Source organism: Heloderma suspectum, chromosome 1, assembly GCF_057233095.1.
Source record: "Heloderma suspectum isolate Gila_16-S chromosome 1, 16-S_ref, whole genome shotgun sequence".
Lineage (NCBI taxonomy): Eukaryota > Metazoa > Chordata > Lepidosauria > Squamata > Helodermatidae > Heloderma > Heloderma suspectum.
The window spans coordinates 425,240,270-425,267,918 of record NC_139458.1 but is presented as its reverse complement, the minus strand read 5'-3'; the positions used below and the strand labels follow the sequence as shown (position 1 = coordinate 425,267,918).

Below are 27,649 nucleotides of genomic sequence, written 5' to 3'. Positions count from 1 at the left end.
CGGAAGTGGAATACATAACATACAAGGAAATTGACAAGGCGTGGCTGCATATGGGCTGATTTACTCACAATTGCGAAGGAGAGATCCACTAGTGCAATTCAGAAGCACCAAAAATGGGGAGAAAGGCAAACAGAATTAGTACACCAAAAGGTCAGCAGGACAATATCTCTCCCTTGGCAATGTGATCCTTTCACTTTTAAGTGTTGAACTGATATTTCTCTGTGTCCTCACCTTTTCAGCACTTCCTAGAGTGTCCAGCTGCCCCAGAAAGGGGAAATATTAACCACCACCCCTTTTCGCTGCTCCTTTCACAGTTACTGCAAGTGCACAAATTTCCCCTTCATTTACTTCCAGCCCTCAAATTTGCAGAAATATTCCAGACAGTTAAAAAAAAAAAAAAAAGACCCTTAGAGGATGGCTGAACGGGAGAGAGTGAATGGGGCACCAGCAGTACTTACACTGGGTTTTTGGCCGAGCTTGTCAAGTGGCTCTGTAGGTGGTTCTAGCAACCCATGATAAAATCACTCTCCTGGGTTTGGATGACACGAAAACCAACTATGGGTATGAACAACCCTACAACAAGCCATGGGTTCCCAGGGTGGCTTGTTCACAAAAATTAAGCCACCCTGTGGAGAATGTGCTGAGTTTGGATGACACAGCAACCCACCATGGCATGCAGCCCATGGTGAGTTGTCATGTCGTGTGAACCCAGTCAATGTGCTTCATTGCTGTCTAGGTTATGAATGAAGATTCTTAAAATGCTTCAGTGATAGTTATTTCATAAAAACTATAGAATTGGTTTAAGCCACACTTATTATAAAACATGTATGTGTATTCTGAAACTTACCTTATGTTATGAAATTTACAGCTATGTATACACTTTCAAATCTCGAATGTGATGTCCAATTTAGATAATGTGATTTTCTCATCTTGAATAGTTTGGGTGTTTCATTTTAGTTTTGATGGAACTTACACTAAATTTACTTCACAAGTGTTCATAATAAAACTGGATTCTTTATCATGTAATATTAAAAATGGCATGAGCATAGGAAGAGAATATTTCTTTACCCATCCTTGGAGATTAATTATGGTGGGTGAGAATCTACTTTTTACATCCTGTTGTCATGCAGACGATCAGTAGACAGTAAAAGGAAAGCATATATAATGTGATCTTTGACTAGGGCTGCCAACATTTTAATCATCCTCTATACCTGCAGTTTGATGTGCAGGAATTAGGGGAAATCTCTGATTACATGGAAATAAAGGCTATAATTGCTGCAGATTATAGGCACCCCCCCCCCCCGAAGTAATAGCTCTCATTGGACGATTCAGTCTGGAGAAGGTGTTGCTTTTCAAAGAGTCTTTGAACTCCTGGTAGAGAGCAAGTCTGGTTCTGGTTGCAAAGCTGCAGGGATAATTGACCAAAGAGCTGAATTTAAAGAAAAGTGAAGCAGCAAGAAAGCTGATGTGCAGTGTGACTAGTGAACCAAAACACCTCTCAGCTTGTGGCACTATAACTTTTGAGTGAGGAGACAACTACACCATCTGCAAATTCATGAGCTGCATTGCCATTAAAAAGAAGAAAAAAACTGCTTTGGGAAGGGACAGTGATAGGGAGCAGAGATGTGGGGAGTATTTAACCCTTTCATCTCTTGTTTGCTTCAGTTCTCTCTTCCCCTGCCGTAGACCTTCCACATTAGGTTCAGAATGTATTTGACCTAGCAGGAGGAGGGCAGGAGCCTTGTTACAGGGATCCGAGGGCGACTGGAGGGTGTGATTTAGAGTGGGGAGAGTTAAGCACTATTTTACCTCTTCCTCGCTCACAGTTGCCCCCTTCAGAAGTTTTTTTCTTTCTTTTAAAGTAATAATAATGTAGGTAGTTAACCCCTGAGTGAGTGATGAGGACAGCATATTTCATGTAGTTCTGTTGTTATTGTTTATGTTTTTGGAATGTAAAGTAGTTCTATGTTTTTAATTAAGTTTCTTTGTCTTTAAGCGAGGAGAAGACTGAACAGTTATTGGATTGTAAACAAGAACTGGAACAGATTGAAATTGAATTCAAGAGACTGCAACAAGAGGTTTGGAAATGCAAGATCACTTCTCAGGCTGTGTACTCAGATCAAGTGTACCTGTTTGTGTCTGTCAGTTTCATCAGTGATATATGTTCCAAGCAAGGACTAGCAAGTTTACAACTAAATATTGCCCCAAAGATCTTTCTGAAGTGTATTTTTAACATAATTGAAGTTATGGCAACCAAATTAATTTAAGGGCTATTTCTGATGGACGCAACTTAAAGGAGTCAGATGACAAGGGTCTGTGCTAGTTTTCTTCTCCACATAGAAATTGCTTTCCACATTCTGCCTATCCTTTCCAGCTATATTATTACAAGAATAATGTGTGTTACAGTATAATGTAATTCTGGTGGGCCAAAGATTTGAACTACACAGAGACAGTACAAAGCAGTTAAATGAAATAATTGATTCAAAAAAATATTACTGCAGATATCTGTATTTAATCTAGCAGCAATTACTCTAACTCTCTCTGGATAGTAAATAGGAATTAGGGGTTCCTTTTATAGTCTTTTAATTTTTAACAAACAAAATCATACCTGATAACCTCTGTCACAAGCAGAGCATGTCTATGAAACTCGTCAGTGACGACAACCCAGTCATCAGAATTCCTTTGACGGTGGTCATTGGAACCTTGAGGCTCTCTCACCACATTTGCAGAAGTGTAAGACAGAAGTCTAATACATTGGAATAATCAAATATTATCTTAATTATCTGTTATGTTGTCAATAAGGAAATGAATGCATCTGAAATGCAGTGTAGAGATGAGGCGAAACCCTCCAGACACATTTGAAACAAAACCATCAGAAATGATTGTTTATATGCAGGTTTTACAGATACAACCATTGTTACAATGGTATGCAATTATGTTGCTGTCAGCAAAAAAGATTTCTTACAGGGATCCACATACATCTTGTGTTGCTTCTTACTACTATCAGAATTCTGAATAACTTATGTATCTCACTCCCTGCATTAATTTCCCCAACTTCCATGAAAACTTAGCCCAATATTACTCAGTATTAATATATAGTGTCAATCTTATTTCTGCAAAATCTTAACTTTCCATAAATACTAAAAAATGCAACTTTGGTTTCTTCTCTAGAATATGAATTTGCTTTCGGATGCCCGTTCTGCCAGGGTGTACCGGGATGAACTTGATGCTCTCAGAGAGAAGGCAATCCGGGTGGACAAGCTTGAAAGTGAAGTCAGCCGATATAAAGAGAGGCTGCACGATATCGAATTCTACAAGGCTAGAGTAGAGGTGACTTGAAACTTAAACATTCTTGTTAAAGGTTGTATCAATGTCTTACCAACAATGTTAAGGTTTTTTGGATGAATCCAAGTTTGCTGTGGTTGGGGCAGAATTATATGCTTGTGCTGATCTTGTTCTATCTATGAAGTCTAAATGTATGTATACACAGAAGAATGCTTCACAATACCCTACAGTTAGCATTGTGAAGTTCTTTATGGTCTCTGTGCATTGCACATATCGGCTCTGCACCTGCGCGGAGACTCATTCGGGAAACTTCCAAGCTGAGCAAAGTTTGAGCAGGAACCCCTCCCAAAGAGAGGAAACAAAATCTCTTCTAATGAAAGGAGCGATTCAACGCCTTCATCCAAGGCTCAGTGCAGAGGGCTTTTTTTTCCAGGTATTTCACCGTACCCAAACGGGATGAGGGCCTTCGACCCATTCTAGATCTTCAGGTCCTGAACAAATTCATCACTACCAAGAGGCTTAGAATGACTACACTAGCTACAATTGTACTACTCTTTCAAAGGGGCTTGTGGTTCACCACAGTCGATCTCAAGGATGCATACTTTCACGTAGCGATAGAAGAATCATACAGGAAATTCCTCCAATTCGCCATCAGCCTAGAAATCTATCTCATGCTATTGTAGTTGTTCTGAACCTCCTGCAGGCACTAAGACTCAGGATCAACAGGGAGAAATCCCACTTGGCTCCCACGCAAAGAGTACAGTTCATAGGACCTATACTTGATTCCAGGACTGGCCTGGTGTATCTTCCCTCAAGTCACCTCAAAGACTTGGTCAGCCATGCCACTTCAGTTTTTTTCGAGCGCTGCACTAGGGCATGCAACATTCAGTGTTTGCTGGGCCACATGGTAGCAACAGTGTCAGTCGTAGAATCGGCTCAACTGCAGATGAGGCCTTTACAAAATTGGTTCACTCCGATTTTCAACGCAACCAACAATGCCTTTTTGGTCAGCCTTACAGTACCAGACAATGTAGCTCTCACCCTGATGTGGTGGGTTTTATTTATTTATTTATTTATTTATTATTAAATTTATTAATCACCCATCTGGCTGGTCACCCAGCCACTCTGGGCGATGTACAACATACAATAAAACAGTTTAAAACAATAAAATTCTACAATAAAAACATTTTCTAAAATACCCTAACCCACCCCAAATGCCTGCCTGAACAACCACGTTTTTAATGCACGACGGAAGCTCATTAAAGAGGGGGCATGACAGAGTTCCCTAGGGAGGGAGTTCCACAGAGTGGGGGCCACCACAGAAAAGGCCCTCTCCCTCGTCCCCACCAGTCTAACTGTCCTGGCTGATGGGACAGAGAGAAGGCCATCCGAGGCTGATCTTGTTAAGCGGCCTGTCTGGTGCTGCTGGAGGTGCTCCTTAAGATAGGCTGGGCCAGAACCATATAGGCTTTAAAGGTCAAAACCAACACCTTGAATTTGGCCCGGAAAACAACTGGTAACCAGTGCAACTCCTTCAGCACTGGAGTGATGTGATCTCGCCGGCAGCTGCCTTTAATCAGGCGAGCCGCTGCGTTCTGTACCAGCTGCAGTTTCCGAACCGTCTTCAAGGGTAACCCCACGTAGAGCGCATTACAGTAGTCTAAACGAGAGGAGACCAGGGCATGTACTACCGATGGGAGCAGATGGTCGGGAAGGAAGGGGCGCAGCCGCCGTATCAGATGGAGTTGATACAGCGCTGTCCGGCTCACAGCTGACACCTGAGCCTCCATGGACAGCTGGGAGTCCAAAATGACCCCCAGGCTGCGGACCTGGTCTTTCAAGGGTAGCCGTACCCCATTCAACACCAGGTCAACATCCCCTAGCCTCCTCTTGTCTCCCACCAAAAGTACCTCGGTCTTGTCAGGGTTCAGCTTCAGCTTATTCCTCCCCATCCAGCCACTCACCATCTCCAGACATTTGGACAGGGATTCTACGGCCAACCTTGGTGAAGATTTGAATGAGAGGTAGAGCTGCGTGTCATCCGCATATTGATGACACTGCACCCCAAACCTCCTGATGATAGGCCCCAGCGGCTTCACATAGATGTTAAATAGCATCAGGGAGAGGATGGAACCCTGTGGCACCCCACAAGTAAGTGGCCACGGGTCCGAAACCTCCTCTCCCAGTGCTACCCTCTGGTACCTGCCGGAGAGGAAGGACCAGAACCACCACAATACGGTGTCTCCAATGCCCAACCCCTCCAGGCGGTCCAGGAGGATACCATGGTCAATGGTATCAAAAGCCACTGAGAGGTCGAGGAGAACAAGGAAGGAGCATTCACCCCTCTCCCAAGCCCTCCTCATATCATCTACCAAGGTGACCAAGGCCGTTTCTGTCCCATGCCCAAGCCTGAAGCCCAACTGAAATGGGTCTAGATAATCAGTTTCTTGTGCCTTCAACTGCGCTGCCACCACCCGCTCAATCACCTTGCCCAAAAATGGTAGATTTGAGACTGGGCGAAAGTTGTTCAGAACTTGAGGATCCAAGAAGGGCTTCTTTAAGAGCGGTCTTATCACTGCCTCCTTGAGGGCTAATGGCATCACTCCCTCCTCAAGGGAGGCATTCACTACTGCCCTGATCCCCTCACCCAGTCTCTCTCTGCAGCCCATAATGAGCCAAGATGGGCAAGGATCAAGTAAGCAGGTGGTCGGCCGTACAGATGAAAGCACCTTGTCCACTTCATCAGGAGGAAGAAGCTGGAACCAATCCCACAAAACCGGTTTGCCACAGGCCGCCTCTTGCTCACTAACTGTATCCACAGCATGCAGAGTAACACACCTAATCTGATCAATTTTATCTGCAAAGTGCCTTGCCAAGGCCTCACAGGAGGCCTTAGAATGCTCCAGTGGTTCCGGAGCCACAGGACCGACCAGGCTCCAGACCACTTGGAACAGCCTCCTGGGACAGCACTCTGCAGACGCGATAGAGGCAGCATAATATTCCTTTTTTGCTGCCTTCACCACCACGTGATAGGCTGAAGATACAGCTCTAGTCCGTGTCTGATCGTCTTTGGAGCGAGACCTCCACCACCGGCGCTCTAGCCGTCTCACCTCCTGTTTCAGAACTCGTAACCGCGGATTGAACCATGGTGCAGTCCGAGCCCTGTTCAGGGGGAGAGGGCATTTCGGAGCCACCTGATCTAATGCCCCAGTGATTGCGGCATTCCAGCCACCCACCAGGGTCTCGACCGAGTGGCCGTTGGCGTGCCCCAGAGAATCCCCAAGCGCATTCAGGAATCCATTTGGATCCATAAGACGCCTGGGGCGGACCATTTTAATGGGTCCTCCACCCCTGCGGAGGGGTTGTGGAACCGAGAAATCCAACGTCACCAGATAGTGATCTGACTATGACAAGGGGGTGGTGGATATACCCTCGACTTCCAGATCACTCCCCGCTTCTCCAGAAACAAACACAAGGTCTAGTGCATGACCGGCTACATGGGTAGGCCCAGTTAGAATATGGTGCAGCTCCCAGGAGGCCATGGTCTCCATGAAGTCCCGAGGTGCTCCTGTGAGGATGGCCTCCGAATGTACGTTGAAGTCCCCCAACACCAGTAAGTTAGGGGACTGTACACGCACATCAGAGACCACCTCAAGCACCTCGGCCAGGGAGTCAGTCGTGCAGCGGGGTGGACGGTACACGAGCAGAATCCCCAGACTGCCCTTCGGGCCCAACCTCCAGTACATGCATTCAGCAACCTTGGTCTCCCGGAGAGGGGGTCTGGTGAAGACCAAGGACTCTCGGTAGATAACAGCCACTTCCCCTCCCCGATCCCCAGCCCTCGGCTGCTGTGCATGTGAAAATCCAGCTGGACACATGGCTGCAAGGGTTGGAGCAGCAGCCTCGGCCAGCCAGGTCTCCGTAATACATGCCAGGTCTGCACTCTCATCCAGGATCATTTCATGGATGAGGGAGGTTTTCTGGGTAACAGACCTGGCATTGCAGAGCCGCAAACAAAGGCCAGAAGATGGGGTCACGCCTCCCCCAACCATCCTTTGGCTCTGGACAGGCCCGGAGCAGGGGACAGATATTACACATCTCTCCCTTGTTCCCCTTACCTGGCATGGCCTGCCCCTAGCGCTCCGCCAGTGCCTGCCGCCTAGCCTTGGTATGTTCTGGCCCCCAACACTTCCCCCACTGCCTCCTTCAGGTGGACACATGCCCCCTCGCTCCCACCTATCAGGCAGGCTACCCACTCCTAAAAACACAACAAAATCCCCCAGAAAAACAAACAAACAAACAAAACAATTAAAAATCCCCTTAAAAATAATGCCAGGAAGGAGTCCACAGGGAAGGCCTGGTGGTGGTGGTGGTGGCAGCGGCGGCAGCAGCAGCAGCAGCAAGCCCAGCAGCAGCAGGCACGCCTCTTCTCCGGTGGTGGTGGTGGCTTCTCCTGCAGGCCCTGGCTTTCTCAGGCCACCTCAGCCAGCCAGCTTATGTAGCCCCTCCAGGGAGGGGCAGGTGGAGCAGCACAGCTGGCTCGGTACCTGGGGGCCTGGTCCTGCAGGGACTGGCAGTCTGCCAGGCAGGAGTCCACAGGGAAGGCCTGGTGGTGGTGGTGGTGGTGGTGGCGGCGGCGGCGGCAGGCCCAGCAGCAGCAGGCACGCCTCTTCCCCGGTGGTGGCTTCTCCTTCAGGCCCTGGCTCTCCCAGGCCACTTCAGCCAGCCAACTTATGTAGCCCCTCCAGGGAGGGGCAGGTGGAGCAGCACAGCTGGCTTGGTACCTGGGGTCCTGGTCCTGCAGGGACTGGCGGTCTGCCAGGCAGAAGTCTACAGGGAAGGCCTGGTGGTGGCGGTAGCGGCGGTAGCGGCAGCAGGCCCAGCAGCAGCAGGCACGCCTTTTCCCCGGTGGTGGTGGTGGCTTCTCCTGCAGGCCCTGGCTCTCCCATCTCCTGGATGGACTCCACACATCTGATTTGGGGGATGCCTTTTCTCGCCTGTCCTCTGTCCAGGGTCCTGATGACAGATGCTTCCTTACTAGGTTGGGGAGCTCATTGTGGCCCTCTACAAATGCAGGGTCTGTGGTCTTCTGCAGAGACTACCTCCCACATAAATTTCCTGGAGTTAATGGCAGTCTGGAAGGCCCTGCGTGCCTTTGAGCTGTATCTTCTGCATCGACATATTCAAATTATCACGGACAATACCACAGTTCTATGGTATCTAAACAAGCAAGGGGGGACCCATTCTCCAAGTCGTCTTCATCTCACTGAACATTTGCAACTGGGTTGTTGCGAGGGACATTTGGCTGACGGCTCTCCATATTGCTGAAACAGGCAATGTTCTAGCACACTCTCTCAGTCACCTTCACCAGTGCTCCCATGAATGGCAATTTGCCAGGACAATTCTGGAAACGATTGTCAGGAAGTGGGGTTGACCTGAGATAGATCTTTTTGCAACTTCAGTGAACACGGTTGGCAAAAACTTTTGCTCCAGAGCGGGAGTGGGTCAGGGATCACTCGGCAATGCTTTCCTTCTGAAATGGAAGGGAACTCTGTTTTACCTTTTTCCTCCCTTTCCGCTTCTCATGAGGGTAGTTTCAAAAATCAGGGAAGATATGAAAGACTGCATTCTAATCGCCCCGTGGTGGCCGAGACAACCTTGGTTCAAAATACTGAGGGACTAAGCAAAAGGGCATTGTCTTCCGCTTCCACAAATAGATGACCTAATCTCTCGGGACCGAGTTCGGGTTCGTCATCCCAAACTCCACACTTTGAAGCTCACGGTGTGGAAGATTCGGTGTCCGACAACTGCCCTTCATCGGTACCAACAAACATACAGTCAATACTAGATGCGGCAAGTGGGTGGCTTTTACACAGTTTGCAGCTGAAAACAATTGTGATCCTAACAACTATTCACTCACAGATATTTTATGTTTTCTCTAACACTTATACAGTAATAATCCTCTATTACAGTATGTGCCTTGGCAATATCTGCAATGAGAGGTGACTTGCAGGGTTTTTCAATTTTCATCCACCCTTTTATTCAAACAGTTTTTATGGGGACTCAGGAACTTGGCTTCTCTTGTGAGGGACTTCATTCCTCAATGGGACTTATCACTAATGCTTAATAGTCTTAACGTTGGTTCCATTTGAACCTCTCGCTACCATAGATTTGAGACTCCTCTCTTGGGAGGTTGCTTTTGGGGGAGTGATTACGACCTCAAGAAGAGCAAGTGAGCTCTCTGCTTTATGTATAGATTTATACCATTTTTTCACAAGGAAAAGGTACTACTCAGGCCAGACATAGCTTTTCTTCCAAAAGTGGTGACAGACTTCCATGTGAATCAACCAATGGTCCTCCCTGTCTTTTTTCCTTCTCCAACAACGAACTTGGAGAGAAGATACACACTTTAGATGTCTGGAGATCCTTGGCTTTTTATAACTCCCAGGCTTTTTCCGAAAGTCACAGCACTTATTCCTCTGCTATGGAGGGCATAGTAAAGGCTCACCAGTATCTTCCCAGAGACTAGGATCATGGATTGTACAGACTATTTGATAAGCATACCAAGTCTTGGGAAGGGACCTACTGCCTCGAATTTGAGCACATTCGACATGGGAAATGGTGACATCTATGGCCTTTGCAAGGGGGATTCCTCTCATGGACCTATGCAAGGCAGCTACCTGATCTAAACCCTCAACTTTTATAAGTCACTACAGACTAGATGTTCAGGCCCGATCAGACTGCGCCTTTGGTAGGGCTGTGTTCTCATCAGTACAGTCATGAGACACCGACCCACTTCTGGTAAGTCAGCTTGTTATTCGCCCATATGTGTGATGCATAGAGACCACGAAGAAGAAAGGTTGCTTACCTGTAACCATAGTTCTTTGAGTGGACATCTGTGAATTCATACAACCCTCCCACCATCCCCACTTCAGTGTCAGTGTTATCTCTTATTGGTACCGAGGTGTCTTTCTCCTCGGACTTGAGACTGCCTTTTGCGGTCTTAAGAAAATGAGGGGAAGGCAGGAACCCACATAGTATATAATATCGAAGGGGGGGAGTCCCACCAAAACTTTGCTCCGCTTGGAAGTTTTCCAAATGAGTCTCCACAGGCACAGAGCCCATAAATAGACAGACAGACAGACAGATGCACAGATGACCAGTTGAAGAACTACAGTTGCGGGTAAGCAACCTGTCTATCTTTTGTTTCACTTTAAGAAATTCTTAACTAATAAATATCACTTTAGCTGTAATCATCTGCTTAAATCCAATTGTGAGAGATCTGATGATCAACTTTGTTGTCTGGGACCAGATGACTGTTTCCTATTTGCACCTCTCAGCAGGGATCTTGCAATCAGGAACCTGTGTGCTTCAGTTCATTAAATGTTATCAACATGCTCCAGAAAGGACAGGCTTTCATGTTGTTGTCCATATCAAAAGTATTTACTGCTGTCCTTTTAAATGACCCAAAGTTGGGAAGGAGAAGCTCCTGTGTCATGGATTATTCATTAAAAAAACTTCATAGTTGAACACACCTGGGAGAGGTTGGAGTTTGTCTAAAAGTTATGCATCAGACTAACAGTGGCAGTAAGTTCCAACACTGCAGCAGGGGCAGATTGCTCCATTGTTTGATGTTATCATCAAATCCTATGTTTCTGCACTGTATTTGATGATTGTAATGCTGGGGTTTCAGTGCTTGAATTTAAAATCTACTTCCATGGGTTCCAAAGTGGATTCTGAGGGTTGCATCCAGTGGGAGTGATCCACCAGCAAAAGGGAGGTCACTGGCAGAATGGATTTCCCCTCCCCTTGCAGCCCCCCCAGATGTTGGGAGACCCTCCAGAGCAGGTTTAAGGGCTGCAGGGGGGAGGAGAGCATGGGCCTGTTGCATGAACTGAAGTCCCACTGCACGAGCATTTGGTTCCAAGCCTGAATGTTAAATCAGTTTTAGCTCAAGATTTGAAATTATGTACCTAGTATTTCACATTGTCGTACTTTTTGTGACCCAGCTCTATTAATAAGCTTTATATAAAACATAGCCAGTGGTTTTTGTTAAAGTTTTTGTTCAGTGCATGCCATTATTTACAATGTTCTATTGACATTCTTATGTTCTCTTAATCATCAGTTTCATATTTCTTTCTGATTCTTGTAGGAGCTAAAAGAAGATAATCAAGTATTGTTGGAAACTAAGACAATGTTGGAAGATCAGTTGGAGGGAACCCGAGCCCGTTCTGATAAATTACATGAACTGGAAAAGGAGAACCTACAGTTAAAAGCTAAACTACATGATATGGAGATGGTGAGCATACAGGATGAGACCTCAGATGTGTAGGTTTAAAAAAACAGTCTGCTAGTCTGGCTGCTGCTAATTTTATTTATGTATTCTTTGAATTGGATTTCTTTCATTGTAGGCTGCTTTGGATATTTTTAATAGAAAAGTGGCATATAAATATTTTTAAATATTGTCATTTCCAGAATTCCTCTATTTTACATTTCATAGAATAGAATCATAGACTCATAGGGTTGGAAGGGGCCTACAAGACCATTGAGTCCAACCCCCTGCTCAGTGCAGAAAGCCTGATTCCCAGGCAGTCTCCCATCCAAGTACTAACTAGGGCTGACCCTGCTTAGCTTCCGAGATTATTTGAAGATTTAATCATTGCAGAATTTAACATGAGCCTTTGAACAGGACCTAGGTTGCTCACAATTTTGGTAGACCAAATTTATGTTTTTTGTTGTAATTACTTTTGTAACTGACTGCCTTTCAAACTGGGAATGCTTTCCCCCTGAAATTGAGCAATACTTTATTGGGTGAAAATGGGATATAAAGCAGAAAAAAAAACCCTTCTATATATAGCATAATGATGTCAGATGCATTTCTAAAACAAGATTTGATGGGAAAATTCATCTGGTTTTTATGTTTTTGTTTCAACTTCTGTCTTTTCAAATAGCAAATAGAAACCTATGAAGCTGCCTTTATATCAAGTTAAAAACTTGGTCCATCTAGCTCTGTATTGTCTATATTGATTGGAAACAGTTCTCCAGAGATTCAGACAGGAATCTTTTCCATCCCTACCTGAAAATGCCAGGGACTGAGCCTAGCAATTTTGGATGAAACACATGTGCTCTAGCAGTGAGCTATGGCACTCCTCCTAAATCTTTCTTTACTGAAATTGTTAAAATGGTAATTTTATGATTTCCAAGGATAATATAGTGCCATATACATTTACATCTGATGACCAGATTGCATATATGTTAAGCTTAAATAAATCATTTTTGCACTGCTGGCAGTAGCTTCAGATCCTTTAACAGATTAGAAGATTCAGCCCGTAAAATTTGTAAAACTTTGGTTACTGAAATCTGTTTGTGTACTTTGAGAGGAAGTTTTAAAGAAAAGTTTCATGTAAACAATGTTTAAGGAACATGATATGGATCGGAAGAAAATTGAGGAACTTATGGAGGAAAATATGACTCTAGAAATGGCTCAGAAACAGAGTATGGATGAATCACTGCATCTGGGCTGGGAACTTGAACAGATAAACAGATCATCTGAACTTTCTGAAGGTACATAAAGCTTAACTTCTTTGCTATTCAGGTGGAAAATGGGCAGCTGACCATTTCAGATACTCCATGAGCTGGCTGAGATGTTTATAAACTGTTCTTGGAGGGGCCCGTCTCATTCATCGATATAGTTGCTGCTTTCCAGTGACCATTCTTACGTTAGCATATTTTTCAAGTATGGAATTGACATTGAATGGTTGCTGTCACCACTCTCGTGCTAGGTTAGATATGGCTTTTGACATGGCTGCCATGCTAGACCTACCTAGGCTACTCAATATGGAGCAATTCTAACAAAAACAATCCTAACAAATGTATTTTGAAGATTGTCTGGCTCAATTTTGTTAATCTCGTTCTTTTTTTTAATTTCAAACAATGAAGGGCAGCTCTGTTTTTGTATGCTGTGGCAGCTGTTTATTGAAGCATTTTTCCAAAAAAAATTTCTGGAATTATGCAAATCAGAAATACTGCCTTATCTGAAATGAATGAGAGATTCAGTTCCCAAAATAGTTATGTTTGTCACTATACATTTTTGGCAATCAAATCTTTATGTCTGGAGGGGTAACCAAAATCTTCATGTCAGGAGGGGCACTTAGTTTTCTTCTCTTTCTCAGCAAATAAATCTTAGCTTTGAACTGTCTCCCTCCAAAGTGCAGCGTAAGATGAACTTTGCATATTCTTTGGCTAAACAATTCTAGATTCTGTGCCTGTCTGCAGGTCTAAGCCTCAAGATTGAAGTATGAAGTTGGTTGATTGTACAGCATTAAGATCACTAATATTAGTGATTTGAGATCTGTGCAGATTATTTTGTGTAACTGTGTCTCTGGACAGAAAATGGTTCTATGCTTATCACAAAAAAAGTGCCTTTGTTCAAATATCCTGCATTTCTGGAACTGGGCAAACTATTTGTCAAAGCAATTACTCTAGACTTTTTGGTATTCATAATCTGTTTTCTGAAAGAAATAAAAGCAATTGAGGCCCTGCTGCCTTTTGTATGCAGTACTGTGTGGCAGTAGCATGATGAAGTAGGGTTGGTCTGGCCCCCTTAGACATGATTCATATGGCTTATGTTAATTATAAATCAAAAACAATTTACAGATTACAGATAAGGAAACTTTTACCTTTTTTATCCTGTTTTAATCCGATAGTTCCAAGAAAGTCACTTGGCCATGAGGTGAATGAACTGACATCAAGTCGGTTACTGAAACTAGAAATGGAAAACCAAAGTTTGTTAAAGACTGTGGAAGAACTGCAGAATGCAGTGGGATGTGCAGAAGGAAGTAATTCAAAAATGTTGAAAATGGAAAAGGAGAACCAAAGACTAAGTAAAAAGGTATCTATTGTTATATATTTTTAAATTAAGAATATGTTAAATTGTAGTGCATAATTCACAAATGGAGATTTTCTGAATATATTAAAATTGAAACACTGTTAAAGCTGCTGTAAGGTCTCAAACATAAGCTTAATTTTACCACCCCTGTTCTATTAGGAGTGCCCCCTTATCTGTGTGTGTGTGTGCACATGTGCATGGATGTGTACCCTGTGTGCATGCTACTCACTCTGGTATCTCTCTCTCTCCCTGGCTCTTTCTCCCCTCTCTGGCTCCTCTTCCCAGAGAATCTGTGTTTAATACTTTAACAGAGAATCTGTGTTTAATACTTTATTATGGTGTGTTTTTTTTGCCAGAGGAATTCATTCATTGACTAGATTGTCAGAGCAGTTTCTGAGATAAAGCAAATGTAACTGTTTGCCTTTTTTATATATACATTTTCTCAACCATTGCATCTTACAGGTTTTGACAAATTTCAGTCCGTCTTCCCAATTTCAGGCCATCTTCCCTATTTCAGACACTTCTCTGTCCCAATGAGGAAACAAAATTGAAACTGGAGATGAAAGAAAATGTGAAGAAAAGGTTACCATAATTGACAGAATAGTTGTAATATTTTGTTTCTGACTGAAAACGCAACTCTCAAATGCTTATAATATATTATATAGAAGGCAATGTATATATTCTGCTCTGTTCTAAGCCCAATGTCTTTTAAGCTTTGTATGATTTGGATAGTGAGAAATATTCTATCAGAGTGCATTGTGCTGTAACTGTATGTTATTGATTCAAAGGGTAACAGATACACCTCACACATTTTAATAATGCCTCTTTAATTTCATAATTTGACTTTTGGCCTCCATTGATCTGGTTCAAATGTCATGACAACAAACTCCAGGGAAGCTCAGGCTTGCCCTCTCCCACTCCCCTCACCTTTTCTGGCACAGTCAAGAGGAAGAGATCAGAAGCTTTCTCTTCCGCTTTTGATTAACCACATCTTGTTGTTTCAGTCAAACCCAGTGCACTGGGGTTAATCTTCACTACAGTTCATTTGAAACAAACCAGAGTCGAACTATGGGTTATGAAGCTAGCTTGTTTAAACACACCAGAGCAGGGGGGCCCAACGTGGTGCCTCTAGGCACCACTGCATTTGCAAGAACAGGCTGAGGTGCCTTCCAGGCTATATTCGCTCCCTATATAAGCCTAAGGAGTGATTTCCTCATAGGCTTATTTAGGGAGAGAAAAAACTGACAACCAACTGGAGGTGGGGCAAAGCTCAGTCTCTGCCAAAGACCCTCTGCCTCAAGGTTCCTTGGTGGGGGTGCACTTCACAGACCCCCCCAGCCATTTTTCAGCAGGGGGGATTTTTTGCTCCATATGTAAGCCTATGGAGTAATTCCACAGAGGCTTATATAGGAAGCAAAAAAGCCCCCTGCCAAAAAACAGCTGGAAGAGGGGTGAAGTGCACTCTCCACCAAGGACCTTTGGGGAAGCAGGCTTCTTGTCTGGGCGGGGGGTGGTGTGAGGTTTGCCCCCCCACCCCGCTGCCAGTTTTCAGCAGGAGGGCTTTTCCTCACCCCATGCAAATGAATGGAGAAATTTCTCCATTCAGTTGCATGGGGGTGAGGCAAGAGGAAGAGAGAAAGAGGAGCCAGAAAAAGAGAAAGAAAGTGAACCAGAGAGAAAAAGAAAGGATCCTGGGAGATGGGATGGGGGAGGAGAAAGAAAGAGGAACCAGAGAGAGGGAGGGAGGGAGGGAGGGAGGGAAGGAAGGAAGGAAGGAAGGAAGAGCAGCCAGAGAGAGGGAAGGAAAGAGAGAGCAGCCAGAGAGCAAGAGGAAGGAAGGGGAGCCAGAGAGCTGGAAGGAAAGGAAGGAAGGGATGGTGGATGGATGGATCAGAGAGAGAGAGAGAGAGAAGGAGGGAGGGCGAGCGAGTGGGAGGAAAGAGGAGCTAGAGGAAGTGGGGGAGAGGAGCCAGGGTGGGGGAGAGGAGCCAGAGAGAGAGAGAGAGAGAGAGAAAGTGGGAGCAGAGAGAAAAAGAAAGAAAGAATCCTGGGTGCAGATGGGGGAGGGAGAAAGCGAAGCCAGAGGGAGAGAGGAGCCAGCGAGAGAGGAGGGGGAAGAGGAGCCAGAGAGGGGGGGAAAGAGCCAGGGAGAGAGAGAAATACCAGAGTGAGTAGCATGCACACAGGGTACACATCCATGCACGTGTGCACGCACACACACAGATAAGGGGGCACTCCTAACATGTTTATGATCCCCCCCCATTTTTTTTTCATGTTTTTTCATGTTTTTCATTTACTGCTGTAAATGAAAAACAGAAAAGTGAAAACTCCCATATCCTCATGGCCATGCTTTAGAAGAGGAGCATGCAAGCCCGAGACTCGCTGTGGCTAACACTCTCAATTCTACTTCTACTATGGATATATGCTTTAGTTAATGGCATGAATTCTAATACAAAGGGATAGTTTAATCCTTGAAATATGTTCAACAAAAGCATTTGAGAACTTTCGCGGTGTCTGCAGGATCAGTGCTTGTGCAGAGCAGTGTTTTCATTAGCATCCACATAAATTTGCAGGAATAAATGTATTGAAACGTTTAAATCTTGATATTCTTGACACTTCAGTATGCTGTCCATACTCTGTGGCTTCTCTTGTTATATAAATTCTGATATAGGTTTAATTAAAAGAATTAGGTTAAATTCTTGGTGTTAACTATAAATATATAGTTAACTATAAATATATAGTTAACTATAATTCTTGGTGTTAACTATAAAGTTTTGGTGTTAACTATAAATCATAAATTCTGATATAGGTTTAATTAAAAGAATTTAATTAAAAGAGCCAGTGTGGTGTAGTGGCAGGAGTGTTGGACTAGGAGCTGGGAGATCCGGGTTCTAATCCCCACTCAGCCATGGAAGCTCACTGGGTGACTTTGGGCCAGTCACACACTCTCAGCCCAACCCACCTCACAGGGTTGTTGTTGTGAGGATAAAATGGAGAGGAGGAGGATAATGTAAGCTGCCTTGGGTTCCTTGCAAGAGGAAAAAAGGCGGGGTATAAATGCAATAAATAAATAAATAAATAAAGAAGAACAAATAATCAAATCTCCACTTTCAGGAGTCTGTCTATACTCAAATGTAAGATTTGCTTATTTTTTTGTAATTTTGTGTTTCTCTGTAGCTGGAAGGACTTGAAAATGAACTTGCTGAAGAGAAGCAAAGTCTTCAGAACAGTCAGAATCTTAGCAAAGATCTGATGAAAGAGAAAGCACAGCTTGAAAAGACAATTGAGACTCTGAGAGAAAACTCAGAAAGACAGGTAATACAAAGACCTTAGTTTAGATGGCCAAGACTAACATTTTAAAATTTAAGTAGTATGGGTTGTATCCAACTGTGTCCCTCTGCTGACAGAACACTATTTGATCCAGCAGAGACCTCCTTGAGTGGAAATGGGGGATGATTTTTGCATACTCTCCCTTCCTACTGCAACCTCCCACGCCACCTCCAGTGCTGTTCTGAAGGTCTCCTGGAGCAAATTTAGGGGGGACATGGGGGTGCAGAAGGAAGGAAGAATTAATGGAAATCACATTCCCCTCCTTTCCACTCACAGAGGTCTGCTCAATCAAAAATCCTTCTATTAGCAGCAGGATACCACTGGATACAACCCAGTGTTTTGATATCCTTTTCTGTACCGTGGTAATCACGGCCCATTTTTCCTGTTGCAGTTTTCATACACAGTTTTCATTTCAGCTGAATGTATTTCTCTATTTTTTTCATTTTTGAAATTGTCCGAGTACGCTATGGGTGAGCCATGCCCATGCTTTTCATAAGGATCTAAGCAGACAGAAAATCCATACACATTAATCAGCCTTTCTATGAGCAGACAAGCCCACCCATCAGGCTCTGATTGGTTGAAAGAGAGGAAGGCTCTGGAAGGAGAAGAAAGAACAGACTTTGCTCTGTAGAGGGGGTCATTCTGTCAAGGAAAATTGTTGGCAGACCTGCTTGGTTCTCCTCGTTAGCTAGGCCCTAGGTCGGTAAGAATTGGCTTTCTCTATAGCCCAGGGTGGTTTGAAGTTTTGGTGTTAACTAACTCTTTGGTGGTGTTCACACATCACACTAGCCTATGGTGTTTGGCAAACCATGCAAGGTGGGTTGTTTTGTGAACAATCCACTGTGGGTAGCTAGCGCACCCACCACATGACTGGACAGACAACCCACCGTGGGTTGTTTGTGTGGATGGGTTGTGTGCCCCTCCCTCCCCCTCAGTCCTCCAGCCCACATTCCAGGGGACCTGGCAGCAGACCTGTCTTGTCCGCCATCAAGTCCCCCTTCCTGGCTCTGATTGGGGTCAGGTCCCTTTAAAAAAATGTTCTGGGTCCCATTTTTGACAAATGGGGATTTTTTTTTTAAAGGCACCTGACCCCAATCGTGATTGGAGCCAGGAAGAAGGAATCAGCGCGGGCGAAGGTGGCAGGTAACAGCCCCTCCAAGGTGCCGTTTGGGCACCACTGTCGCTGGAAAGGGGCATGGGCAGTGTCTTGGGTGCAGTCGCAAATGGCAGTCGCAACCCTACTGGGCAAGAGTGGCAGGGGTTGCTGCCGCTCTTGCCAAGCAGCTCGCTGCTTGATGCCATTTACTGATGATGGGGTGGCAGACGACATGCCAACCCATTGTGCGTAAAATAACCTCTACTGCAGACTGTGGGTTATCATGGTGGGTTGTTTGGGAAAAACATCTCACCCTGAGAAGCATGGTCCAGGGTTCGCATGACACTCTAACCAGTGATGGTTTCTTTGGGAAAATAAACCATCATTGGTTAGTGTGTTGTGCGAACCCAGTCTCTAACTAAGCAGTTCCTCTGGCACAGATTTTTATTTTTACTTTCTACCGCAGTTCTTTGGGTAACACAAATATTCCTAATCTTGGATCCAAGGCTTTCACTTGCCAATGCTTTAGCTCTCCAAAATCAACACTGCTGTCAAAGGTAGTCCTATGTGGTGGTGTAACTGACCAGACTCTTAAAGGAGGGCTCCTCTATGTTCTGGAGTGCCTGCCTTCCTACAGTCCTGAAAGTGGGCTAAAATTTGGATTGAATGGCTATGTGGTGAGACAGTTTTAAGATTGCTTTGCAATATACCAAAGACTCAGTGTTACAGTTCAGACTTGCATACTACTGTTGTACCTTTTTATCTAACTCTTGGAAGACTGTTGGTCTCTTAATATAAAATAAGCTTGATAGTGATTTAAACTTTCATTTCTCATTTCAATTAATTAGATTAAAATATTGGAACAGGAGAATGAGCATTTGAATCAAACAGTAGCTTCCCTTAGACAACGTTCACAAATTGGTACCGAAGCAAGAGTAAAAGATATTGAAAAGGAAAATAAAATTCTCCATGAATCTATCAAAGAGACAAGCAGTAAATTAAATAAGATAGAGTTTGAAAAGAAGCAACTGAAAAAAGAACTAGAACATTATAAAGAGAAGGGAGAAAGAGCAGAAGAGCTGGAGAAAGAAGTTCATCATCTTGAAAAAGAAAATGAACTATTACAGAAAAAAATTACCAATTTGAAGATTACATGTGAAAAAATAGATGCTTTGGAACAAGAGAACTCCAGCCTAGATGTTGAAAACAGAAAACTGAAAAAGACTTTAGATAGTCTGAAAAATCTCAGCTTTCAGTTAGAGTCCTTAGAAAAAGAGAATACACAACTTGATGAAGAAAACTTGGAGCTCAGAAGAACAGTTGAATTTTTGAAAAGTAACAATATCAAGGTAGCTCAGCTAGAGCTGGAAAATAAAGAACTGGAAAGTGAGAAAGGACAGCTTCAGAAGAGTCTGGAGCTTATGAAAACATCTTTTAAGAAGACTGAACGTTTAGAAGTGAGTTATCAGGGTTTGGATACTGAAAACCAAAGGCTGCAGAGAGCCCTAGAAAACAGCAACAAAAAGATTCAGCATCTGGAAAGTGAACTTCAAGATCTAGAGACAGAAAACCAAGCTTTACAAAAAAATTTGGAAGAACTCAAAATCTCTAGTAAACGCTTGGAAAAATTGGAGAGAGAGAATAAGCTTTTAGAGCAAGAGACCTCTCAACTGGAAAAAGATAAGAAGCAGCTAGAAAAAGAGAACAAGAGGCTTCGACAGCAAGCTGATATTAAGGATAGCACATTAGAAGAAAATAATGTAAAAATTGGTCACCTGGAAAATGAGAACAAGTCTCTCATTAAGGAAATTGGTGTTTGTAAAGAAGCTTCTGTTCGACTGAAGGAAATTGAAAAGGAAAATAAAGAGCTTGTAAAAAGAGCCACCATTGACAAGAAAACACTTGTCACGTTGCGAGAGGTAATGTTCCCTATTGCATAATATACTGTTATGATGACTAGTAATTCAGCTGTAATACATACAGTAGATAATATATCAGTTTCATACAATAATATAGGGTGAAATCCAGTGTTATGCTACTGAATGTTTGCTTGCATGATGGGACTTTCTCCTCTCCACTGCACACACCCCTGTGCCCCCCCAAACGTGCTCTGGAGGGTCCCCCAAGGGAGTGAGACTCTTTTAGTTCCATTTTTAGAACAAATGGCTTAATTCTCACTTCCTGAACTATAACATGAACTGGAATGCAATTATTCTTTGATTTTTGCATTTCTCCATATTTTGCAAATGCAGACTGATGCACAAAAAGGATGGAATGCACTTGTGCTTGAAAAAATGCCAACATTATACAAAGTGAAACTGACATTCGTCTGTCCCTGAATACAACACAGAAAACACTGGAATGCATCCATTTGACAATGTCATAGGATGCTCCACAAAAAATGATGGACCAAGGGATGGTAATTCCAGTGAAAAGGGGTGGTGTGACGTACTCTTTGTAATAATTAAAGGCTATATTATTTCAGGATCATATCTGATTAGCGTTAAAGCTGCCTTGCTGGATTTATTAATGTCCATGGGTTGTATCAATGGTGGCTTTGTCTTAGCAAAAAGCAATTCTGCTTTTCTTCAGTTTTCCCCACCCACTTAATCCCTCCCCCCCACACACACACACACAGCTGCTTCTGAGGGTTGTGGGACCCTTTAGAACAGAATAGGATATGGTGCAGGGTGGTTCGGTGAAGTCCACATGCCCTGATGTTGTGAGTGTACTAAGGCAAAGCCACTATTGGATACAACCCAATATATATAAGATGACCAGCAAAAATAAAGGAGTAAAAAATATAAAATGAATTCAAATTTGATTTATTTGAAGTATTTTTATGCTGCTCCTCAGCCCAAAAAATCAGTAAAGTAAGACAGTGTTATGGTATAAATGTGTGAACACCATGTGTGATTCACTTGGTACAACAGCTTCACTGGCTACTAGTGTGTCGCCAGGCACAATTCAAAGTGCTGGTTATGACCTATGAAGGCCTATGTGACTTGGGACCAGGTTATCTGAAAGACCACATTCTCCCATATGAGCCTTCTCAGATTTTAAGATCTTCTGGAAAAGCCCTTTTCTTGGTCCCACCACTATCACAGACATATTTGGTGGGGACGCAAGAGAGGCCCTTCTCGGTGGCCACTTCCAGTCTAGGTTGGCTCCCTCCTTGCTGTCCTTCTGCCAGCTGGCAAATATATTTTTATTCAGACCGGCCTTTGGTATATAAACTGGTCTGGTGTTGAAGGGGCTTTTAATGGGCTGGAAGTTGCTTATGTCTTTTGTGTATTTAATTGTGCTTTTAATTTATGTTATGTTGTGTTTTAATTAATTATTTTTAATTCTTGATTTTATTATTGGTAGCCACCTTGAGTACCATTGTTTGTGGAAACACAGGATACAAAGGGAAGCCTCTCTCAGAACTGCTTTCCACTCTCTAAAGCTATGCCCATTCTGCTATAATCTCTAGAAATGCATTATTGTAATTTCATATGTTCAGTGCACCTTTCTTTCTGTCTGTCTTTCTTGCAGGATTTGGTAAATGAAAAACTGAAGACGCAGCAGATGAATAATGATTTAGAAAAGCTTACACATGAACTTGAAAAGATAGGATTAAATAAGGAGCGCCTCTTGCATGATGAGCAGAGTACAGATGACAGGTATAAGTATGCAAGGCCTCTGCGGAATAAATTGCATGCAGTTGTTTATTGTATTTTTGCACCAGCTGTTTTTCACAGTATATGTTGAATGACCCTTGAACAGCTGGTGCAACATACACTTCCAAGCTCCTCTTCAGGTTTTCTATACCTTATTAAAGGAATGACCTCCTCCTTGTAGTGTTTCTGCAGTGAATGTGAGGGACATGTCTCCTAAACTATAGTCCTTTAAAGTATAGGATTTACCATTTTCTGCTATAATAGATTTCTGAGCATAACGACAGAAAAAGAAACTATCATACATCAGGCAAGGAAACATGATCAGTCTCTGTAAGTGCTTTTGGCTTTCTTTAGCTTACTGCGTCTGCCAGTATAAAGCTAATAGCATACAAACATCTGTTTCCTTTACTTGGTGGTGTGTTTTATCCTGTTCCTTGTGAAATCGGGGAAAAATACGTGTTAAGAAAAGCAGCTTCTGACCAGCCCTCCTGTCAGCATACTACTCAATTGAAAATAATGGCTGGTACTCCAGTATGTTATTAGCAGTGACTGACATAATGGTGGTGGCAGATTCAGAACCTTCCATCTCAAGAGGTAGCCAGCTTCATGATTTTATGTATCTTGTTTTATTTTCAGTTGGGGCAATGTGAACTTCTCAAGGGGAATATCAAGTACTTTTACTTTTAAAATGTTTTATTTCCTTTTTTCTCCCAGCCTTCAGGTTTAGTTCCTATTCAGTTTCCCATCATTAGCTCCTGGCAACTACTTAAATACTCTAGTTGTTTGGTGGCCACAGGAGGGGTGAGTCGGTGCTGTTGTAGAGTGAAGTTAATAGGTGAGAAGAGCAATTTTGGTGGCAATGAGGTTGGATAACTGATGGGATTAGGGACTTGTGTGTTCAGGGGTATGTGTGTTTTGTTAGGGTGATAGGTTTCCATGGAAGACGTAGTATGAGGAAGGAATAGTTTTAGGTGTCTACATTTTTCAAAACGTAATTATATTTTGTAGAAAACAGTTTCCTAACATTGAAGTTGGGTTATGGTGGAATGAGAAAATGGATGAGTGGATAGGAGAAGTTGCATGGTTGTACTTCTTAAATGTAACCAATGCTGTACCTGTGGCATATACATCAATATGTATGTACTCGTTATTATACCTGAGTATTTGTATTTAAGATTAGACAGGGGCTATGTTCACACATAAACCAGAATAACTGGTTTATCCTGTTTTAACGTTGCGTGAACGTTCACTGCTGTTTTGTGCAAAGGAGTAAAACAGACCAGAAATGGAAAGCTTTATGTGATGTCCAAAATTAAATCTGTGTTCCTGGTTTGTTGTTCCTAAACAAACCAGAATTTGTAAGATAACAACAAACTCCCGGTTTAATCTGGGCTGATAAGCCTGGCTTGTTCGGGAGCAACAAACAAGCCTGGGTTCATACATAATGTGAAGCTTTCCATTTCTGATTTGTTTTACTCACCCACATGAAAGGAGGAGCCAAGCAGGAGCAAGTGAGCTGCATGCACCAGCACACTGGTTGTTCACAGTAAATCAGGATAAGCAGCCGTTCTGGCTTACCACTCTATGAGCATTCACAGTATTTAAGGACACTTGGTGTGTTGCCTTGAAACCAGAAAATATTCCTGTTCCATATAACATGAATCTCTTCTAAAGCTGGGATGAGTTAAGTGTACATTTGCACTGTCTTATGTTTGTCTCCCCTTTCCTTTTTGACACATCCATGATAGCAAATTTTCCATTTGTTTATTTTCTCCTCTACCATTTTGTTAGTTTAATTTTAACAAAGTTGTAATGCTTCTGTGACCTAATATCTAGACCTCAAGATAATGGAGGAAATTACTTGGGTAATTCCTTATCTTCTAGTCTGTGATCTATGTAGTTTGATAAAGCTTTTAGTTAAAAGGATATTTAAGAATGTTGTTTGCATGATATAAAGATGTCTGCTTTTTTTAGTATTTCACTTAATCTGGTCATCAATAATCAATATGGCAGGAGAATGTGGGAGGGCAAGTTACCTTCTGACTCAAATGGCTTGATTCTCCGAATGGACAGTGATCATGTAGAATTGGTGGTGTCATGATAACTCTCTGTCCTCTTACCTAATTTTGCTATGGCTGGGCCATATCTGCACATGAATTTCCACAGGTCTGTGCCTGTACGGACTCATGTTCAATCTTCTTGATGACCTTCTGTCATCCTCCCAACCTGTCTCCTCCAAGGATCAGCTGGAGCACAGGGAAGAGTAGAGTGCAGCATTTCCATAAATATGATCCAGACTTTTGTCATGCTTCCTTCCTTGGCACTACACTATAGCTGTTTAAACATGTACAAAAATTCCCAAAGTTAGATACTCAGGAGACATATGTGAAACTTGGAAAAGTCAGATGCAGATATGACCAGTTTGAAAATTAAAAATTCTGTAGAACCATTTTCAACTATGTCTCAGAAAACAAAGTGGAAAATGTCTATGTTTGTTACACAAAAGAAACCAAGTACCAATTCTGAAATAGCAGCTGTATTGGGTGCTGGGTTCACACATTATGAATATATACATGAAATACTCATGCACCTGCATGATAGTTTATTCCTTCTCTTTTCTACCACTATATTTTGAACAAGCATGAGATGGTAACTGCAGGGTGTGCTCTCCAGGTTCTTCATAATAGAAGATTGTAATCAAGCCATTTTGGAATGCAGCCAAAATGAAGACTGCTCACTAGCAATTCATTCTATTTACATTCTGGATTGTTTATGTACTGATATAATTGAAATCATCTTCCAGTTGTGTAAGGGTGCACAGACACCAGCACTGGAGACATATTTTAGTTTTCTCCCTTACTGTCACAGATATATATATTTCGTCAAATAAATCTGATGAAAAGAGAAGAAGAGTGGGAGATCAGGCCATGGTTCAAAGTTCATGATAATGCAGTAACCAACCTCCAAAATGACATAATACCCAGATCTAGATTTTTAAAAAGAAATTAGCAGACAGCATTAATGCTTTGTCAAGTGAACTAGTGCAATAATGTAACTGTATTAATTAAAAAGAAAAGGGCTCCAGTAATTGAGATATGTCTATACCCAGGAAGACCACTTCTCTTCTGTCTAGACCAATTTAATGAGGTAAAAGATTCTGTGCCAAACATCAGGAAATGAAAATAGCGGAGTGGGTGAATTGTGTCGTACACACAGATTGCTTGAAAAACCACCAACCTAGCACCTTTCAAATACACTACGCTGAGAATAAGTTTGTATGTTACCTGTTTGAGGTAATTAGTTTTGTTTTTTATGATGAAAACATTGTAATTATTCTGTTAAATAGCAAGTACAAACTGTTGGAGTCAAGGTTAGAGTCCACACTGAAGAAATCACTTGAAATAAAAGAAGAAAAAATAGCTGCTTTGGAAGCTCGATTAGAAGAATCAACAAATTTAAACCAACAGCTGCGCCAGGAACTTAAAACAGTAAGGAAAATAGTGTTGCTATATTCTTAGGTCATAAAATCTAAACTTAATTTTCATGTGGTGAATAACTGAAATAAAATATCTCAAACTAAATAACGTTTTGTAAAAGCTGTGAAACTGTTTAAAATACAAACAATGGTCATTCCTTATATACAAGGAAGTTTATTTTATAGATTGATGAGTAGTGCTGGCTTTGAAAATAAAAATAATTACAAAACAATAGTCTTCCTCATAGCAAAGAAAAAAATATATCTTAAGAATGTATTTTCATGCGTGTCTATGAAGGATATTGGTTTAACAACAATTCACTACCATTTTCCTTACAGAAAAATGCGTTGCCTTCTTGGTTTAGCGAATCTTACTTTTTTGCAAGCAGTAATTAAAGTACTGTTCAGTTTCATGTTTAGCAGCTTTCTGAAAACTGCCATTAGAGTCTGCAGCATGTGGCTTTGCTGTTTTTTGCTTTAGATGGTAAGCATTTCAGCAAATAGTTGGGAAGGCAAGTAGTCAGATAGAGGGTTGTTGAAAGGGGCCATCCTTGTTATCAGCTTACCACTAATGGCCAGACCAGACAGCAGCACACCTGCGTATCTGAACTGGGTTGCTGCCAAATCCCTATTGGGTGTAATCTAAAGAACATTGGAGCAGAAGGGAGGAGGTGCTAAACTCTTCCACAAACTGAACTTCCCCTCTCAAACTGCTTCTTCCCTATTGTTCTTCTCCCTGTGGGGATCCAAGATTGGATGTGAATCCTGCTGGGATAAAAACAGTTGGGGAGGGGAGGAATGTCAAAGATGGAAATATTAAACCCCCCTTGCCCCAGCTTTATATGAATTCAGCATGACTTAAGTTGGGCCATTTAGCTTGTTAACTTACCATTACCTTTGTAGCTCTTCATAGTGAGGAGACAACAGTGCAGAAATATTTAAGGCAAGAATCATAATCACATGCAGACACAGAGTTAAGTCTTTGGCATAGGGCGAGTTCGCACATCGTGCTAAGGCACCCTGTGAATAAGCCACCATAGGATGATTGTTGGCTGAATAACCCATGGTACTCCTGACAGATGGTCGGGCTTGTCGTGGCTTGTTTCCCCTCACCCCGAATTCCCCCTCAGTCCTCCCACCAGCTCCGGCATGTATCCCAGGAACCTTTCTGGCAGAACTCCTCGTTGCCTTGGTCCTACGTCAGCACCCTTTCTGCAATTGGTCCACTGGGGTTGCTGGCTACCAAGGGAACAAAAGAGGGGTTGCTTGAGTGCAAGGATGCGTCAGCAGGGTGTTTGCACTCTAAGATGTAATGATGACATGTGATCAGACCTCTTTCTCCTCTAGATGCCTTGGATGTCTTTTGTATATATTTATAGCTGAAATTTTAAGCTGAAAACAAACAGAATGAAAGTACTGAAATGTCCCGAATATTGACACCAACAGATGGTAGTGGCATTAATGTGTGTTCATTTGTTTACTTATATTTTCAAAATTTATATACTGTTCCACATCTAAACAGATTCTGTAGTGGTGAACAATAAAAGAAAAAGATAAAAAGAATAAAAACACCATATTAAAAGTTTAAAAACTTATACCAATAAAAACCGAGGCGCCAAAAACAACACAACGCTGGTGCCTGCCTAACCTCCAGAGGCAGATAGTTCCACAGAAAGGGAGCCACCACACTGAAGGCTATTCTCCGGGTGGGTTCCAGTCAGGCCATATGTCCATGCAGAACCACCAAAAACATGCCATTTGATGACCTCAGTGACCGGGCAGTTTGATAAGGGAAAAGGTGCTCATTCAAGTGTCCTGGTCCCAAGTTGTTTAGGGCTTCATATACTAGTACCAAAACCTTATGCTCAGTAGCAGATAGGCAGCCAGTGCAGTTCCCTCAGCAAAGATGTTGC

At 42.7% G+C, this 27,649-nt stretch overlaps 1 protein-coding gene across 6 annotated transcripts in view; it reads left to right on the top strand.

The window, feature by feature from the left end:
• Positions 1–27,649, top strand: part of CCDC88A (coiled-coil and HOOK domain protein 88A) — a 130,290-nt gene that overhangs the window by 51,222 nt on the left and 51,419 nt on the right. For all 6 annotated transcript variants that reach the window (XM_084829275.1, XM_084829274.1, XM_084829271.1 and 3 more), the window contains 9 exons: positions 1,997–2,078; positions 3,172–3,330; positions 11,438–11,584; positions 12,705–12,849; positions 13,992–14,176; positions 17,351–17,488; positions 19,448–20,518; positions 22,137–22,264; positions 25,608–25,749. In XM_084829275.1, the coding sequence (XP_084685401.1) occupies positions 1,997–2,078; positions 3,172–3,330; positions 11,438–11,584; positions 12,705–12,849; positions 13,992–14,176; positions 17,351–17,488; positions 19,448–20,518; positions 22,137–22,264; positions 25,608–25,749 (2,197 nt within the window). The remainder of the gene's footprint in view (positions 1–1,996; positions 2,079–3,171; positions 3,331–11,437; positions 11,585–12,704; positions 12,850–13,991; positions 14,177–17,350; positions 17,489–19,447; positions 20,519–22,136; positions 22,265–25,607; positions 25,750–27,649) is intronic.